Source organism: Dermacentor andersoni, chromosome 5, assembly GCF_023375885.2.
Source record: "Dermacentor andersoni chromosome 5, qqDerAnde1_hic_scaffold, whole genome shotgun sequence".
Taxonomy (NCBI): domain Eukaryota; kingdom Metazoa; phylum Arthropoda; class Arachnida; order Ixodida; family Ixodidae; genus Dermacentor; species Dermacentor andersoni.
This window is the reverse complement of record NC_092818.1, coordinates 125,804,182-125,820,707: the sequence shown is the minus strand read 5'-3', so window position 1 is coordinate 125,820,707 and position 16,526 is coordinate 125,804,182. Positions and strand designations below refer to the sequence as shown.

Below are 16,526 nucleotides of genomic sequence, written 5' to 3'. Positions count from 1 at the left end.
TACTAACGAATAACGTTGTGAATACGAGCCCAGATCAGCGTCTCGCGAGTGAAGCTGGTTCTGTGTTTTGCGTGTATGCACTTCAGTCAGGAATTATGACTGAGGGACTTCAACGCCTTCTAATTTATATTTATATTTATACTTCCAAATTATATTCTTCTGGTGATATGGCACAAACTTTGTAGAAAAAACAGACTACCAGTAGCATGAACGTTCAAATCACTTCAAGCCAGTCGTCAGGAAAAAAAAATGGTTAGGGGTATTGGACTCTCTTATAGATGATCCAATTACGAAGAGAATTGAAAAGTTTGTTCTAAGTGAATGCCCTTGTTAAATTCAGTACGGGTCCTTATGACGCAACAACACTGATCAACAGCAGTGATACAGAGCAAGTCAAACTTCGGCAATCTTGGTAGTGCACCTCTTCAAATACCAGCGTTTTGTATTACTCTCCCTACTAAAGTAACAGCACTGTATGTTTAGGATTTTTTTCTTGACGCCACTAGTCGGAACATTCAAAAAGTTGCGTCTACTTATTGGGAGACACCGCATCTAAACGGAGTATTTAAAAATTTAGATAGCCACGAGATAAAGCTGCGTCTTAGTTGCACTGCATGGAGGACTAACCCCTGTATTCTCAAAGGACACTCGACTCGGACACTCTTCCTCCACTCCATGATGATGATTATGATGATTTATTGGCCACTCATTCGAAACGGGGCGGCGACAAATAGTCACCTAGCCTGCTGGAGCTAATCGAGTAATCTACAGGTATTTATCAGTCTAGCATTTGTCTGCCTCATTGTTTTTTGGTCTCTTCCTTAAAATCTGCATATCTAAATTAATTTCGTTACTTTTTTTTCCCCCAACACTCTAACAGTCTCTTGCTTATCTCGACGGCTTACTGCTTAATACTTCCAGCCGCTTTAAATCCCAGCGCTACTGGAAGGTGGACGTTTCCTATGGGTCTCGTAAGGTGAATAACTTCGCATTTCCTTAGGACGTGCTGAGTTGTCTCCGGATTCTACTGCAGCATACGCATGCCTCATTCTGTCGCGAATATTTGCTCCCGTATATTTTGGTCCTGAAGAAATCAGCTCGGGTCTCAAATAGCAAGGCACTGCCCTTTGTGTTATCGTACAGATTTTCCCTTGTAATTTCTTTCTGCCAATTTTTGTAAATCTCTATGGTGTTCTTGGTTTCCGTACTTTACATTCAATCTATTGTCTCTCCCATTTTGCGGGAGAGACAATAGATTGGCTGCATATTTGCGCTTTCGATTAACCTGTACCTTGATGCCAACTTTCTGGACCACTTCCTCCATTCTCGTCCACGCTTGAGATACAGATATTTGTGCACTTTGGTGCCCATTTATTTTCATCCATCTTCCTGAGTCTTCAAAACTAATTTTTTTCTGAGCTTCTGTGGCTTCAAAAGAGGCCCAACACATTTCTCCCCGTTCTGCTTCATTGGTGTTATTGCCGTGGGCCTCCAAAGCAAACCGGCCTACCAGCCTTTGGCTAACTTCCAACCCTGGCACGATGCCTGATTTCATGCACAGAATGGCATTTCGGAACGTTAGCGCCGGTACCAATATCCCTTTCGAGATTACTCGCACCGCATTGTAGCCCCAGTGTGCCCTCTCTTCCATTCATGCTGCATTCCACTTCTCTTTAATTTTGAGGTTATCTTGTAGGATATTGAGTCTGCCTTTCCTTCATTTATGTTTACAACCTGGTATTTCTATTATTACTAGCTTTTGAGTTGACACCATGCCATTGCTCGTCTCTTCGTTAAAAATTATAAGTTCGGATCTCTCTGTGCTAAACTTAAGGCCTGGATTTATCGCTGCATTGCGACACATATTTGCAGGTTTCTGTAAACTATTTGCATTGCCCGCTAGTAGTACTATGCCGTCCGCATACAGCAGCCAGGGACCTTCTGTTGCACTCTTTGCCTATTACGAATGTAAGATAAACCAAAACCTAATTTACTGTTTTCCCGTCGTCTTTCTATGCCCTTAAAATAAAGCGTGAAAAATAATGTGAATAATTTAGGCAATCGGTGAATTTCCACACTTTCATTTCCGGCATTCTCACAATATTTGCCTTCGGTTGTCTCTATATATTGGTGCAGGTAGGGCCTCTCCTTATTTTAAATATTTTATCAACACAATACCATTGTTCCGTTTCTATACATTTCCCTCAACAGCTCCACAAAATCGTCGTCTGTGCTCTAGTGCTTGAGAATATATCTCATAGCAACTCCCTGTCTAGGTTGGTCGTAATCAATCAATCAAATCAATTTTATTTTCCTGTATGTGCTGGATGGTCTCTTTGGGCTAAAAGCTTCCTAACTAGCTTGACGTGTACCAAAAGACCCTTACAAGACAAAAGCAACCAGTGTGCGTAGAATTCGCGACAGTACAATATAGCAATAACTAAAACCAAGTTAATGGTGGAATACATGAAAGCGTGAAGAACGAAAAAGACATTTTAACATTGTTGTCCTTCAGAGAGAGCGTGACAATGCAAAGACAAGTTGTTCATAGTTGGAACACCGGTGAAAACACAGAATAATAGAATTAGGTTCAATATTATATACAGCGTGACAAAAACAGGAAAGAAAAATAAACCATAATTGAATTGAAATTGGCTGCTTAAAAAAAATAAAGCGTGTTTTACAATGGACGTACAAGAAGAAGAGCGGAACGCATCAAATATCAGCGAAATATGACACTAACTGCTTTCGAGTGTAGTGGTCGACCTCTCTGCGTTTACTAAAAGCAAAGGGGGAAGTCGTGTCTTTGCGGCTGGTAGTTTTAACACGTTCGGAAGTCTGGACTTACCCATGTCTCAAAGAGTTTCTCGTACTTGCATATAGGTGGCGCCGTTCTAGAGTGGCTGTATGCGTTATAAAATTTCCAACGTATAGAGAGGAACATATAATAGTATGTGATAAACGAACCAGATAAATTTTCAATTCGAATAATATTATAACAATAGTATTAATATTATTATTATAGATATTTCTAAATATTAAGCTCCCTTAATGTCGCTGTTCCACCTAGCTATGCGCAGCGCCGCCCTTTGACTGCAGAAGACATTACGCTTCTAAAGAATTGCTGTGGAGTGTCAGTGAAGCGCGGTGACCACTTCCGTTGAGAGGCGGCACTGCCAAGTACACACTCGAGTCGAGGTGCGGCGTGTTGAGTCGAGGAACGTTCTAGAACAACGGGGGTTAAGGTGCCGCAGGTGTCACTGAGAGTGTACCGCGGACCGTGCAGTAATGGCGGGGTTTATTCGCAGGCGAGCGGGTCGGCGACGCAAGTGTTCGAGAGCAAGCTCAAGCCGATGATCAACGAGAGCGTGTGCGACGACGAGCGCTGCTTCCTGTGGTGCACGCTTCGGGACAGCAAGGGTGGCCTGCTGGCTCCCGAGTCGTTCGTCTGGCCCTCCACGCCTTACCTGTCCAAGCACCGGAGACCGGCGGTCTCGGTGAGGTTTTTTTTTTTTTTTCACGCAGTGAAAACTGCACAGCTTGGCGGAGTGTGTTGGCATTAACGAAGTTAAAGGTATATACGTGGTCGACCACTGATATTTGTAAGCTTTCTGGCTCCAGCTGGCTTGATCTCTTCTATAGCGGTGGAGCTTGGTGTCCGCCAACATATTGTAACTTGCCTGAGATTGCATGACAGTACGAACCCAACGGCAAGAGATCCTCAGGTAGGTTGCCTTGCCAGAGAACGCGCCGCCCGCCACCTTCGAGCAGTGGCCTCGATCAAAAGGTGTACACCAATGCGGGAAGTCAGTCCTGGACTATCCTTGCGAATGCGCCCTGGTTACACGGGTCCTGTTCAAAAGTGCAAATAACTGCAAAAAAGTGCAAATAAAGAGTTTAAATAAGGTTCAAACGAGTAACGTAAATAAGAGGCGTCACTCAGTCCTCGCTTTAACATAAGACACCAGGAAATTCATAGCGGATGTAATAATGCTTTCTTTCACGCTGTCAGTTTTAACACTGCGAAACTGTCAGCTCTAGAAACGATGTGAGACGGCTATCGAACGGCGCTATTATCGGCGTGCCTTTGCAGTCCTACTTCCACCTTTAGTCTACCTTCCACTTCCACTATTTGTACTGAATGTTAGGTTGACTGGTCTGTCTCTACAAAGTGCAGTCAAAGAGACGTGTGTTGTAAATATGCAGAAAACTAGATAGAGCTAAATTATGGCAGAACACCAAGTACAAGGGTATACACTGTCTAATTGTGAGCGAAGGGCCAACCTCAGTGCAATCCCTGCAACATTCAGTGAACGTATTTCGTTTACTAATGTTCCTTCACAAGAACTAAGCACAAGTAACAACATTTATTAACACTTTATGCAAGCGTTTTTAGCTTTCAACGTGAGGCCGCCAGATAAGAAATGGTATTGCTGCTAAACAGAAACGTTAAGCTAACAGACGTTGCCTGATATAGCATCGCCAGCCCGCCAAGATACATCGAGATGGCAGCCGTTTTGAATTCTTTCAAACATTGCTTCACGTGGCGCTAGGTCAAATACTGCGCACTACTGACGACCGTGACTGCGTGCGGACGATATATTATATAGAACGGATGTGTTCGACAGGGGTTCGGATTTGTCTGCTTCGCTGCCTAAAGCTTTGCAACCATTGTGCTGCAGCCATGCTTGCCAATCTTAAGAGGTATGTGTTTCGCTCGCTTACGCCTCAGGCCACTAAATATCAGCGCCTTATCGATAGACTGGCTTGGGTGGTTGACTGAAAGTGACTTTAGTAGACCAAATAACCAATACTTAATGAGATAGGCATGTTATGCCCCTTCACGCGATGGACTGCAGCGGTGATAGAAACTATACCGACACTGCATAGCGTAGTACCGACACTGCATAGTGTAGTCAGCTTCTTCATAGCCGCGGGAGGCTTATGTGCATGACTGCAGGCGACTTCAGACCATGTGTCTCGTGGCTGTCCACTTCCCACGCTAGACTTTTTGATAACTATGGCATTCAGCATAAAACCGGCCTCCACAAAGCCTCACGGAACCCGCCGTCTGAGCCTCCACGTTGCAGAATTGTTACCGAGGAAGGCCGATATTAGAAAATACCTGCCATCTCCATGACTTCACGCAAATGATCAACCGCAATTGGCTGGCGCATCTGTGCTAATTCTCTGACTTGGACAGCGCCGTAATTTTTTACTGTGCAGTTAGCTTGTCCCGTGCGGTAGACGATCCGAGCTAAGTAATAAGTAACATTCTATAGAATTTATTCAGCATCCCTATACTGGACGGTTGGGGAAAACATTCTTGCACATCCGTTCGATATATATAGCTGAATGTCTTTCTTGCTGTGCTTAGTTGTATGCCCTTCGCGTACATGCCGTTTCTTGTAAACTTTGAAACGAACAAGAGATTACGCTACACATTGGCTCTGGATAGAATGCCCTGTTTGAGCAGGAACCATCTGGGTGGCCCCACAGAAAGAAAAAGGACCGCGAAATTTTTACGCAGTTTTACCTGTCAATAAATGGCCCACTAGTGTGTTGAACACGACAGGAAGGCAATGTATGTACCACATCGGAACGAAGTGATTTAATAGAAAGAGGGATAAAATTTTTGCGACATAGATAAGAATTTGTTACTGCTCGACCTAAGTCGAATAGTTAAAAATATAGCGAAACATTGCTCATTGGCTAACATAACGCCAAGATTTGTCCTGCATTTCCGCAACTGCAAGTAATGCAGCTGGTGTGACAAAATTCCCGTACCTGCCAAAGGGGTTTGTCAATTAGCCTATTTTCACTAAAAGAAATCAGCCGGTATATAGGCTATCCATATGTACCACGTTGCATGGGTATTTTTATTCTTTTGAAGAGATGTGGAGGGGGAATTTATCTACAAAGCTATGATTAGTTCGCAGATTAGGGGAATACGTGGGGGGAGTGTGGAGGCTTCTATCGGCGGATCTCTAGGGCTCTCTATTTTCTTCTTTCTTTCTTCTGCTATCAAATCTGACGGGTTATTTCAGGCAAAGGTCTCCTAGGAGGCTGTGTTTGTAAACAAGGAAATGGGCTGTAATAGTGAAGGAGCTTTGCGATGGTCGATCACTGAAAGAGCGAAAAAACAAGTTATCAAACAAGCAAATTGGAGGTTCTGACAACACTCCTACAGAATCTTCATTAAAAATAAACCCGACGAAATTGGATCACTAATGGTTTCGCTGGATAGTCTTGTATAAGTAATAGAGGAAATGAGAACTACATATTGACGCAGACAATGAAGATAAGGAAAGGAGCAAATAGAAAAAGCACAAAAGAAAAAAAAAGCACTAGCTGCGTCCTCAACGGTTAATCAGCGGACTGTGCATGAGCGGTGAACATGATCCCTCTGATGAACAATTAGCAGAACCAATAACATTCTACTTCTTTTATTTGTTGCTATTTTCTTCGTTAACCAATAAGGAAGTCAGCACAGTACATCTGTGAGAAATCCAATAGTACAGTTAGGCAAGGAAGGCAAGGCCGTTAGGCAAGGACACCGGAGAAAAAGAAAGCACTCGACGAAGTCTCTCTGTGACCCAGTCGTGCTCTGGCGCACGTGACCCCTTGTTTATCTATTGATTATCAGTCATAAGCAAACGGTGCACCACCGTAAAGTCCAAAATAGCTATGCACAGAAATAACCAGTTAACATGCGGCGCAATATTTTGCATTCGCAACCACCCGCTCAAGTCACCATCACTCTCGCTTTGGTAAGTCTAGCCCTCTAGGCAATCTTCAAGAAGAATGGAGCCGCAATAATCAGAAACCTGCTTCGCGAAATTTCCTTTTTTTAGGAGGAAAGTGCTCACTTTGCCACAATATGTTTTCTGAGCACTGTCGCGAGAGAACTAAATGCATTGCCAGCTATGAGGGGAAGCCTCGAAACCGAGAGGTTAAGTGTGTAAACTTCCTCTTTCAGTCTGAATGACTGTGTGTTTCTTCAACAACGAGAACTGCCGCGCAACTATTGCTTTGTTTTTTAAGCGCAAGCGTCTCGATCGTTAGCGCCCCGTCTGCGAAATAGGCGAGAATAAGTGGGACACTAGGGTCGGGGATGTACCGGGTTCGTCTGGCGATCGAGAGGCCAAGCACCGAGCGAGAAGCACGTCGGAGCAGCAACGCAAGCCGTGGCAGGCCGAGCGTGAGTCGACCGACCCCGTAGTTGTCGGCAAGCGCCGGACGTGAGCTGAAGACCGGCAAAAGCCGAGGGCTAGGCATACCTAGGAGACTCCCGAATAGCGTGCCAGGAGGCTCGCGACAAATGCGAGTGTGTCAGGCAAGACGGCATAGCTTAGAAACTCCGGAACAGCACCCACACGCTTGCGCGTAACCCGCGTTGACGAAGTGAAGCGTCACTATAATTTTGTTTTTGTTTTTCTTTAAAAAGGTGTCCCCTCGGGAATTCAAGAGCCAGATCACGCGCGTTTACTCCACCAGCGGTGTGCGGCACGTGGCATTTTTTTTTTTCCAGTTGTGGGTGCAAGCAAAGTGCACCATTTCGCAAGCCCGTCTATGCTGCGTGCCCAGGAGTAACCGTCATCACCGATTCCGTCATTAGGGGAAAGAGTGAGGGGATACGAGCGGATCGAGTTTTCGTTAGTTACAAAAATAGGCAAAGAAAATGAAGCCAGAAAGTGCATGGGGGGACTTCGATCGATATATGGAAATAACACGAAAACGTTGAATGAAAGTGGAGAACAAGTTAATTTACCGCATGTTGGAGCTGAACCCACATACTTCTCCGAAGGCATTTACACTTGCCGATCTCTACCGAATTAGCTAGCGCGGCGGTCATTCTCCCTTCCAATATCTCGGGAATTTGTGTATACGTGCACAAGAGTAGTCCTGGAAACGTTAGTCTGTGCCACTCACACCGATGGAAGAGAATTTTTTGTCGCATAGGGGGCATGTTTTTATTTTGCGAAGAGTCTGCTGCAGTGCGCATCTAGCTATTCCTGTCGCATTCATATATATATATATATATATATATATATATATATATATATATATATATATGTGTGTGTGTGTGTGTGTGTGTGTGTGTGTGTGTGTATGTATATATATATATATATATATATATATATATATATATATATATATGTGTGTGTGTATGTATGTATGCATGTATGTATGTATGTATGTATGTATGTATGTATGTATGTATGTATGGCATAGCTTGATCTTGCGGTCGTAGCTAGTTGCAATATAGGCCACCTTCGCGCAAGTAAATATTTTTCCCGATTTGCGCAGATCGTATCCATCTCGCCTCCCAGACTGAGCGCTATGCGTACTCAGAAGGTGTTCAAGGTGCACTTGAGAGCGAAGAGGATTGCCTTGTACGTTTGGCTGGAAGTGCCCGGCGTTCAGGGTCACTTCATGAAGAACGGCTTCATTATGAAGGACCGCAACATGGTTGTAGATTTCAGAACGACCGATAACGTGAGCGCCGGAAGACTTCAGGAGATCATGAACGTAACCTCGCTCACAGACTACACAAGACTGTCCCGCTGAAAGGAGGCTCTGCAAATTACCACCGAATGAGGGAGGTTGCTGCGCTGTGTGTGTGTGTTTCGTGCGCGTCGAGGACTGCCGGACACCACTGCGTTCCAAGCAGCCAGGGAAAAGCTCAGCGAGACATTTTGTGAACACACTGTAGCAAACTGCACTAACGTAACAGTGTGGACTGCACGCTTCAAGACTGCTTGAGGAAGAGCGCTTTCCTTTGTTGTTTATTGTTACAGTTGTTGTTTGTTTTACAGTTTTAGTTTCTCATGTTTAGCCGTTTGTCTGAGTTTTGACAATGCGAGTGGATGGATTTTTTTTTAAGGAAAAGAACATTGGGAAGCTTGTTTGTTTATCTTTTTTTTTTCTGCTTGCCTCATTGTGAAGGAGTGAAACACTTTATTTCTTGCTACATGCTGCTGTTCGTGCACGTTTTGTTCGTCGTTTATTGTGCTGCTGTGTTTTTCGTTTGCATTAAACTCCTTCTTGCTTGTGCACACAAAATGTTTGCATTTTCCAGCTTGCACGCATAGCATCAAGCTGTTAATGAAGGTACATCTTTCTTTCTTTCTTTCTTTCTTTCTTTCTTTCTTTCATTCTTTCATTCTTTCTTTCTTTCTTTCTTTCTTCTTGCCTCACTGTGCAGAAGTGAATGCATTTTTTTCATTTTCCTACTTTCGAAGCCTTCGTGGGATTCATGCGAGTACGTATAATATTTCAATATAAGTATATCTGTTCAAACAAAGCGGCCGCTCTATAGGTAACCAGCGTCGAGTGTAGTCAAGCATAATAAACTTCATTAACTGCCCTATGCAAGTCACCACCGCGTGACTCAGTGGCGATTGCGTTTGTAGGTTAGTTTAGATTAGGTGAAATGGCTGTGGAGCACTAGGCCGCAGGGTAGTTTCGTGGCTGTGGTGGTCACATTTCGACGAGGGCGAAATGCAATAACGCTCGTGTCCTTAGACATACGAGCGCGCTAAAGAAGCCCAGGTGGTCAAAATCATGCCAGGGCCCTCCACTACCACGTCCCTCATAAAACGCCGTGCACTTTCCGGACGTCAAACGACATAAGTGTAAGGTTCAATTGAACTTCCTTCGGCAAAGATTTCCGTCCATCCAGCTTTCCAAGAGCCAGTTAAAATATTCCTGCTCTGGTTCATGAAGCACCCGGTAACACAGAAGCTAGTGGCGAGGATTAACGAGGTTTCATAAGAAGTGGTTCAAGGCTTAGCTGGTATTTGCTGAAGGACATGTTTGCTGCCCATGATGTTGTCAAAGTTTCTTCCTTTTCGTGTGTGTGATTCTAGCAGCAAATTACTTTTTCGTTATCGCGGAAACGTAGTCGAAATATTCCTCATCCAGCCGTAGGAAGTGAGCCATATGGTATGCCTCGCTCAATGCCGATATCTGCACAATTTGGCATGTGTTATATCTATGCTTAAAGAAAACATATAATACATGAGTTGTTTATGAATTGAAGCAGTGTTCTGTGGTATCTGTTGTCACGCATCTAGCCATTATAGCTGACTGTGCACTGTTGGAGGGGCCAGCTTGCAGTAGGAGACTGGAGTCTGGGGAAGTTGGAAGTCTGGGCAAGTCCATACTACCACGACATTAGAGACGCCGTCAACTTTCCGTGGTCCCACGCAGTCTCGGCTTCATCACCATAATCATCAGCCTATCTTTATCTTTATACCCACTGCAGGACGAAGGCCTTTCCCAGTTATTTACAGTCACCCCTGTCTTTCGCTAGCTGATTCCAATTTGCGCCTGCAAATTTCCTAATGTCATGACTCCACCTAGTTGTCATCCACGCTTCCCTTCCCTTGGCACCCATTGTGTAACTAATGGCCCAGTGGTCATTTACCCTACGCATTACATGGCCTTCCCAGCTCCATTTTTTCTCCCTAATGTCAACTAGAATATGGGCTATCCGCGTTTGCTCAGTGATCCACACCACTCTCTTCCTGTCTCTTAACGTTACGCCTAACATTTTCCGTTCCATCGCTCTTTGTGTGGTCGTTAACTTGTTCTCGAGCTTCCTTGTTAGAGGAACCTCTATGTTTTTGCCCCATATGTTAGCATATGGGGCATAACCTTGGCTTATGACATGGCAACTGGCATTTCGGGCAAGTACACGCGGGTATCCTTACCTGTACGTAGGCTTCAGACGCGTGTCTTCCTGTCAGGGAGTCACAATCATGCGTACGCTGTGACGTATCGGTAACACTGCAGTAGTGGACCACGACATACTCCATTAAGAGCGCACTAAGTGGATATTTTATTTGGGCTCACATACTTAGAAAACTAGACCGATAACATGAAAAACAGAAAACTGCAGGTAAACTACTGCGACATTTAAATCAGGAATCCTACTAAGGGAGTAGAAAATCGTTCGATGCGCGTCAATTTGAAGTTCACGCAGAGAATGAGGCACTTTGCATTATTTCTCGCAGGAAAGATTAGTTGTAAAGTCCTAACTACACTGAGTTGTCGACAAAACAGTCGTCGGAAACAAAGCTCTTCGCTAACACTCGGACAGTGCCAAGGGAGATATTATGAAATTAGGAGTCGGTACAACTCGCCACGTAATAGTGGTGTAGGCTGAGAATACTGAACTGACGGTACGATGGAAAAGAAAAATTTTGGCTAACACACGAAGAATTGCAGCATACCAGAAGCGCTGCGTGCAATTCATTTTATCATGAAGCTAATCACTTGTCCTCACGTAATTCGAGAGCGTTTCGATCATTATAGCTTTCTCAAGTGCTTCGGCAGTAACATTTTCTCGTGTGATGTACTGAACAACCATGATTGGATTCTTCAGCAGAAATCCGTTGTCAGAAAAGCGTCCAATCAGGTGGCGAGCCGTCAGCCAAACGAAGAGCGCGACGCTGCTTGCACGTAGAGTGACGTCGAACGTGCTGAAGCCAGGTTCCGGGGAAACCGCCGTGGGCCCTACGACTGAGGTTACCTGCAACGCAATGATGCTGTTGGCAGCACGGTCTCGCCGCAATATGTATGAGTAAGACTATCTATCAAGTTGATGAGTAAGAGTGTCCGTTATTGAAAGATCTGGCGTTGTCTTTCGCTGTATCTACGATGCCGAGGAAGACGACGAAGAAAAAAAAATTATGCCTATGCAACGCGCATGTTGAAATCCATGTGAAGCGAAACATTAGTCAAGCGGAGCCCTGACGCCAAGATGACATGGCGATTAAAAAAATCCTGGCGATGACAGTTTTGTTGCAGACCTTTGAGAAGAACAAAACAGAACCCCCCCCCCCCCCTCCCCCTAATTATGGGTTTATTCAATATTGTACGGTTACCGTTGCATGCGCCGTCAGAAAGTGCCCTTAAAGATCACGTGCAAAACACGAATGCGACCTAGGTGCGCTCTTCAGATAACTTCAGCGGTCTCCAGACTCGCACTTCTACCGCCGCGCTGCGGTAGAATCTCGTTAAACGGAACCTCACGAGACCGCAGAAATGTGTTCCACTTAACAGGAGTTTCGTTTACCCGAAGATTTCTCCGACGTGGAGCATTGTTTGTGATGCATCCTCTTAACACCGTCGCAATAGTAAGTTAAATGAGTTTGACGATTTTATACGCCAAAGTCCCGATCCGATTACGAGGCACACGGCTAGTGGGCGGATTCGGACTAACTTTAACCACCTGGAGCTTTCTTTTTTCTTTTAAGGGGCACCCAATGCACTGTACACGAGCGCTTTTTTTTTTTTAATTTCGCCCCCATCGGCATGCGATCGCCGCGGCGGGGATCAAACCAGCGACCTCGACCTCAGCAGCCCAAGCCATCGCCACTGCGCTACCACAGCATGTTACTGTTAGACATGTTAAGCATAAATGAGTAAACGTAGCAGCTAGTTTGTCTCGTGCTTTGGGCGCCGTCGACGGCTACTGGATGGACTAGAATTTGCCAGTTTCATTTAAGAGAAGACCCCGTCAATTTATCGAAACAAACAATTTAGCTCGTACTGCTCCAGTCGTTTGCTGAATAGCGCACGGCCGAGCGTAGGGAATAAACATTATCGAATAGAATGCTGTAACGCGCACGAAACTTTGGTTGTGCTTATGCTTGGTCGTCCATGGGGCGAGTAGCGGTGCCACGGAGATGCATGTTAAGCATTAAATAAGTACATATTCTTTTGCCGGCTTCAGTCTTCGCCATCGCTTTTAAGCGTTTTCGAACAGCTGTTGTATATATATATATATATATACGCAATCAACTTAAAAAATGTTCTTCCCTTTAAGCGGCAACGCCGCTTTAGCGATTTTTGTTGACCGAGATTCTACTTCATACGCTTACGAGAAGCACGGTGGCAGCGGTAGCAGCATTCTAGGCTGCCATAATAAAGAAGCCAATACATGTGGGACACACGCGTGTCGAAGCAAATCGGTAAAGAATGCATCTTCAGTACCGTGTTATCGGCACGTGGTTAGTTGGAACAATTTATCACTCAGACTCTAGCAGCGAATTACCGTGTATTAAACGCTCCGGATAATTCCCACGTGGACACTAGGCAACTACAGTTTCACTTTAATTTCTTTATTCGTGCAATGTTAATAATACTCGTCACCACCATGCAGGACAAACGTCCACTTGCAGGACAAAGGCCTCGCCCCGCGATCATCCATTACGCCTGTCACGCGTCAGCTGATTCCATCTTATGCCTGCAAAATTCCTAGCCACATCGCACAAGCTAATTAATCCTCTGCTAGCGGAGTGCATTTCCTTTCCTTTACCCATTCTGGTACATGAATAGCTCGCTGGTTATCCGCTCTTAGCTCTACATTACCTGCCAAACTCTACTGATTTCTGTCAATCTCAACCAAATAATCATGTGCACCTGTGTGCTCTGTAGTCTATACGCCGCCTTCCCGTTTCTTGGCATGATGCCTGTCATATTTCGTTTCATAGCTCCTTGCGCGGTCCTTAGCTTCTCCTGAAGGTTTTTCGCTACCCCCGAACTTTCCGTCCCATAGGCTTGTACTAGTAGAAGGATGTGACAAGGTGCTACTGGATTCCAAAGCATGTTAGGTTTAAAGGGACCGTTAAAGCGGTTAAATGAACACGTCTGCACTTTTGTAAATAAGAAAACACATTTAGTGAATTAAGGAGAAGAACGGAACAAGTCTTAGGAGCAAGCGGCAATGTACAATTCCACAATGTGCAATGTATCACAAATGCAAATGTACAATTTACAAACTGATTTTTATGCCTCACATCCGGTTTTAATGAGAGTAAGCATTGAAGCGACCATTCCGTGAAGGGCACGTCATCTTGCAATGTTTCCCGTAATGGTGCGTGATTATCGAAACCGTCAAAAACGTATCGGATGCAACAATTTGCATATATGTGACTGTCAGACATGCTGAAGCACGCTTTGAAAAATGCAACAGATCTCAATTGCTTCGCGCACGAAAAAAAGAAGCAGGGCAAGAAAAATCTGGCTTTTAATGCGAATAAACATGATTTTTTCCGCATTAGGAAATGTTTTTGCTTTTGTGTCTAGCGTTGCAGGAACACGGAAAATGAGATATTTAAGAGGCTGAAAAAAAGGTAACACGTGTTCTGATCTTTTTTTAATGACTTTCGGCACTCACGAGCTCGCTCGCAAAAGCAGCCAGTTCTATAACAAACTCGTGTGGTGAATGTGTGGGTGCTGGAACGATATGCTGAGCGCTGATATATTTGGACATCGACGCCAATACCAACACCCACTAGTGCGAAAATAGCTCTGCGCCATTTTGACATATCCCCGCCTAATAGTCCAGTTTTTACTTTTATGCTACATCACAGCTACAGCAGGCACTAGTGCGAAAAGACCCTGGCACAACTTTGACACATCCTCGCCTAATAGTTCAGTTTTGATTTTATTTTTCATCACAGCTACGTCACATCATCACAGCTATTCCAGTGACGTTCTGGCAGCGCAGAGGCAGACTTGAAGCATTTCCCCTCTCAAGTTTATACATTTGCAGTATTCCATTTTGTACATGTATTGCGTGGTAGTAAATATACAATGTTTCTGGTGAGCATCTGCATACTTTAACCTAGTACATGTCTGAGTTGATGCCTAAGGGTATTCACGTCATGAGCCCGAAAGCAAACTTTCGCTGAAGTTGCCGATCAAGTTAATTAATCGAATTTGGGAGTTTCACAGGCCAAAACCACGACAGCATTAAGAGGCATGCCATAGTGTGGGACTATGAGTTGGTTTTGACCACCGGGTTTTTTTAAACGTGCGTCCAATGCACGGTAAATGGGCGTGGAGATCGCGATGAAGTGTGTGTGTGAAAACATTTATTGGAATGAGGTCCGGAGGCTTGACTTCTTAAGTCAAGGCGGGCCGCTCCCACGTTGGCACTGTCAGGCCAAGCCTTTCAGCGACATCATGGGCCCTCTGGACGGCCCTTAGTTGGTTTTGAAACAATGGGCTTTGAATCCTATTCTCCCACTGTGTCCATTCCTCAACGAGGTTGGGGGGAATCGCGGGGCACCCCGCCAGCATACGTCTGATTCCAATGATGCCATTACAATCGTTGCAGTCCATCTTAATCTCCCTCTCTGGATATATTTTATTAATGGTGTACGGTGTGGGATATGTACCTGTTTGCAATAAGCGCAGTGAGACTGCCTGAGCCCTGTTCAGTTTTGAATGTGGCAATGGGAATTGCCTGCGTCCTAAATAGTAGTGTTTGGTAATGTCATTGTATGTTATTAAATGATCTCGAGATTCCCTGGCTTGATGGTGAACGGCTCGCTTGTGACTGTCACGGTTAGCAAGTCCTCGTGCCAAGTCATGAGCAACCTCATTGAGGTTTATCCGAGTCTCGTCCACTTTTCCCATATGCGCAGGAAACCATCGAATTTCAGTTCCCATAATCCCAATGCTTTCAAAAAGTTTAGCTGCAACACCAGCTACGTAGCCTTTATCAAAACACTTTATAGCGGATTTCAAATCACTGTAAATGCAGGCCCACTTATTACTCCTGATGGCTAGAGCAATTGCCACTTGTTCCGCCACCATGGGGTCCTTGGTAAAAATAGTGATAGCATCTTGCACCTTCCCTTGATAATTTGAGACAATGGCCGTATATGCTTCTTTACCTTTCACCCAGGCTGCATCAACTATAGCTGCCAATTGGTTCTGCTGTTGTATTTCCTGCAAGAGTGCTTTAGCTCTTGCCTTTCTCCTTTCGACGTTATATTCTGGACGCATGTTTCTGGGGAGAGGGTTGGTTCTGATCTTGTTCCTAACGTCAGTCCTTAATTCTACTTCAGCCTCTATTGGGCTCCTTGATGTATTCAGTTCTGCACCTATTGCCTGTAATATGTTCCTGCCAGCTCGTGATTTTGTCAATCTTTCGTGTTGCGCTAGCTGTTGGGCCTCCGTGATTTCTTCCATTGTGTTGTGCACCCCTAGACTCATGAGTTTGTCAGTTGCAGCGTTAGTGGGTATCCCTAGGGCTACTTTAACGAGCTTCCTGAGCATCACATTAAGTTTGTTAAGTTCTGCCTGCTTCCATTTGAATAATCCAGCCACATAAGTGAAGTGACAGAGAGCAAAGGCGTGTATTAGCCTCAAAGCGCTGTCCTCTCCTAAGCCTCTGTGTCTATTGGTAATTCTCCTTAGTAACCTAATGACTTCATCTGTTTTATTCGAGATATGTTGTATTGTTCTATAGTTAGCATTGTTACCATCTATGTGATACCCAAGAACCTTGATTGTTTCATCTAGCCTGACTGCGGATCCTTCATGAGTGTATAAGCACACTCTTGGCTCATCTTCCGGAATGTAACCTCTTGGTTTGCGACCTTTTCTGCGATGTTTAATGACCAAGAGTTCTGATTTGGCTGCCGAGCATTTCAACCCCATGTCTTTCAGTGTGTTCTCTACAACATATAAGCTTTCCTGTAATCTGGTCTCTGTCTGTC

The 16,526-nt window shown here is 44.6% G+C and overlaps 1 protein-coding gene across 1 annotated transcript in view; it reads left to right on the top strand.

Moving 5' to 3' along the window:
• Positions 1-9,066, top strand: part of LOC126531104 (beta-mannosidase-like) — a 41,128-nt gene extending 32,062 nt beyond the window's left edge. The window contains exons 16-17 of the mRNA XM_050178500.3: positions 3,309-3,497; positions 8,311-9,066. Of these exons, the coding sequence (XP_050034457.1) occupies positions 3,309-3,497; positions 8,311-8,571 (450 nt within the window). The 3' untranslated portion in view covers positions 8,572-9,066. The remainder of the gene's footprint in view (positions 1-3,308; positions 3,498-8,310) is intronic.
• The last annotated feature ends 7,460 nt before the right edge of the window (positions 9,067-16,526 follow it).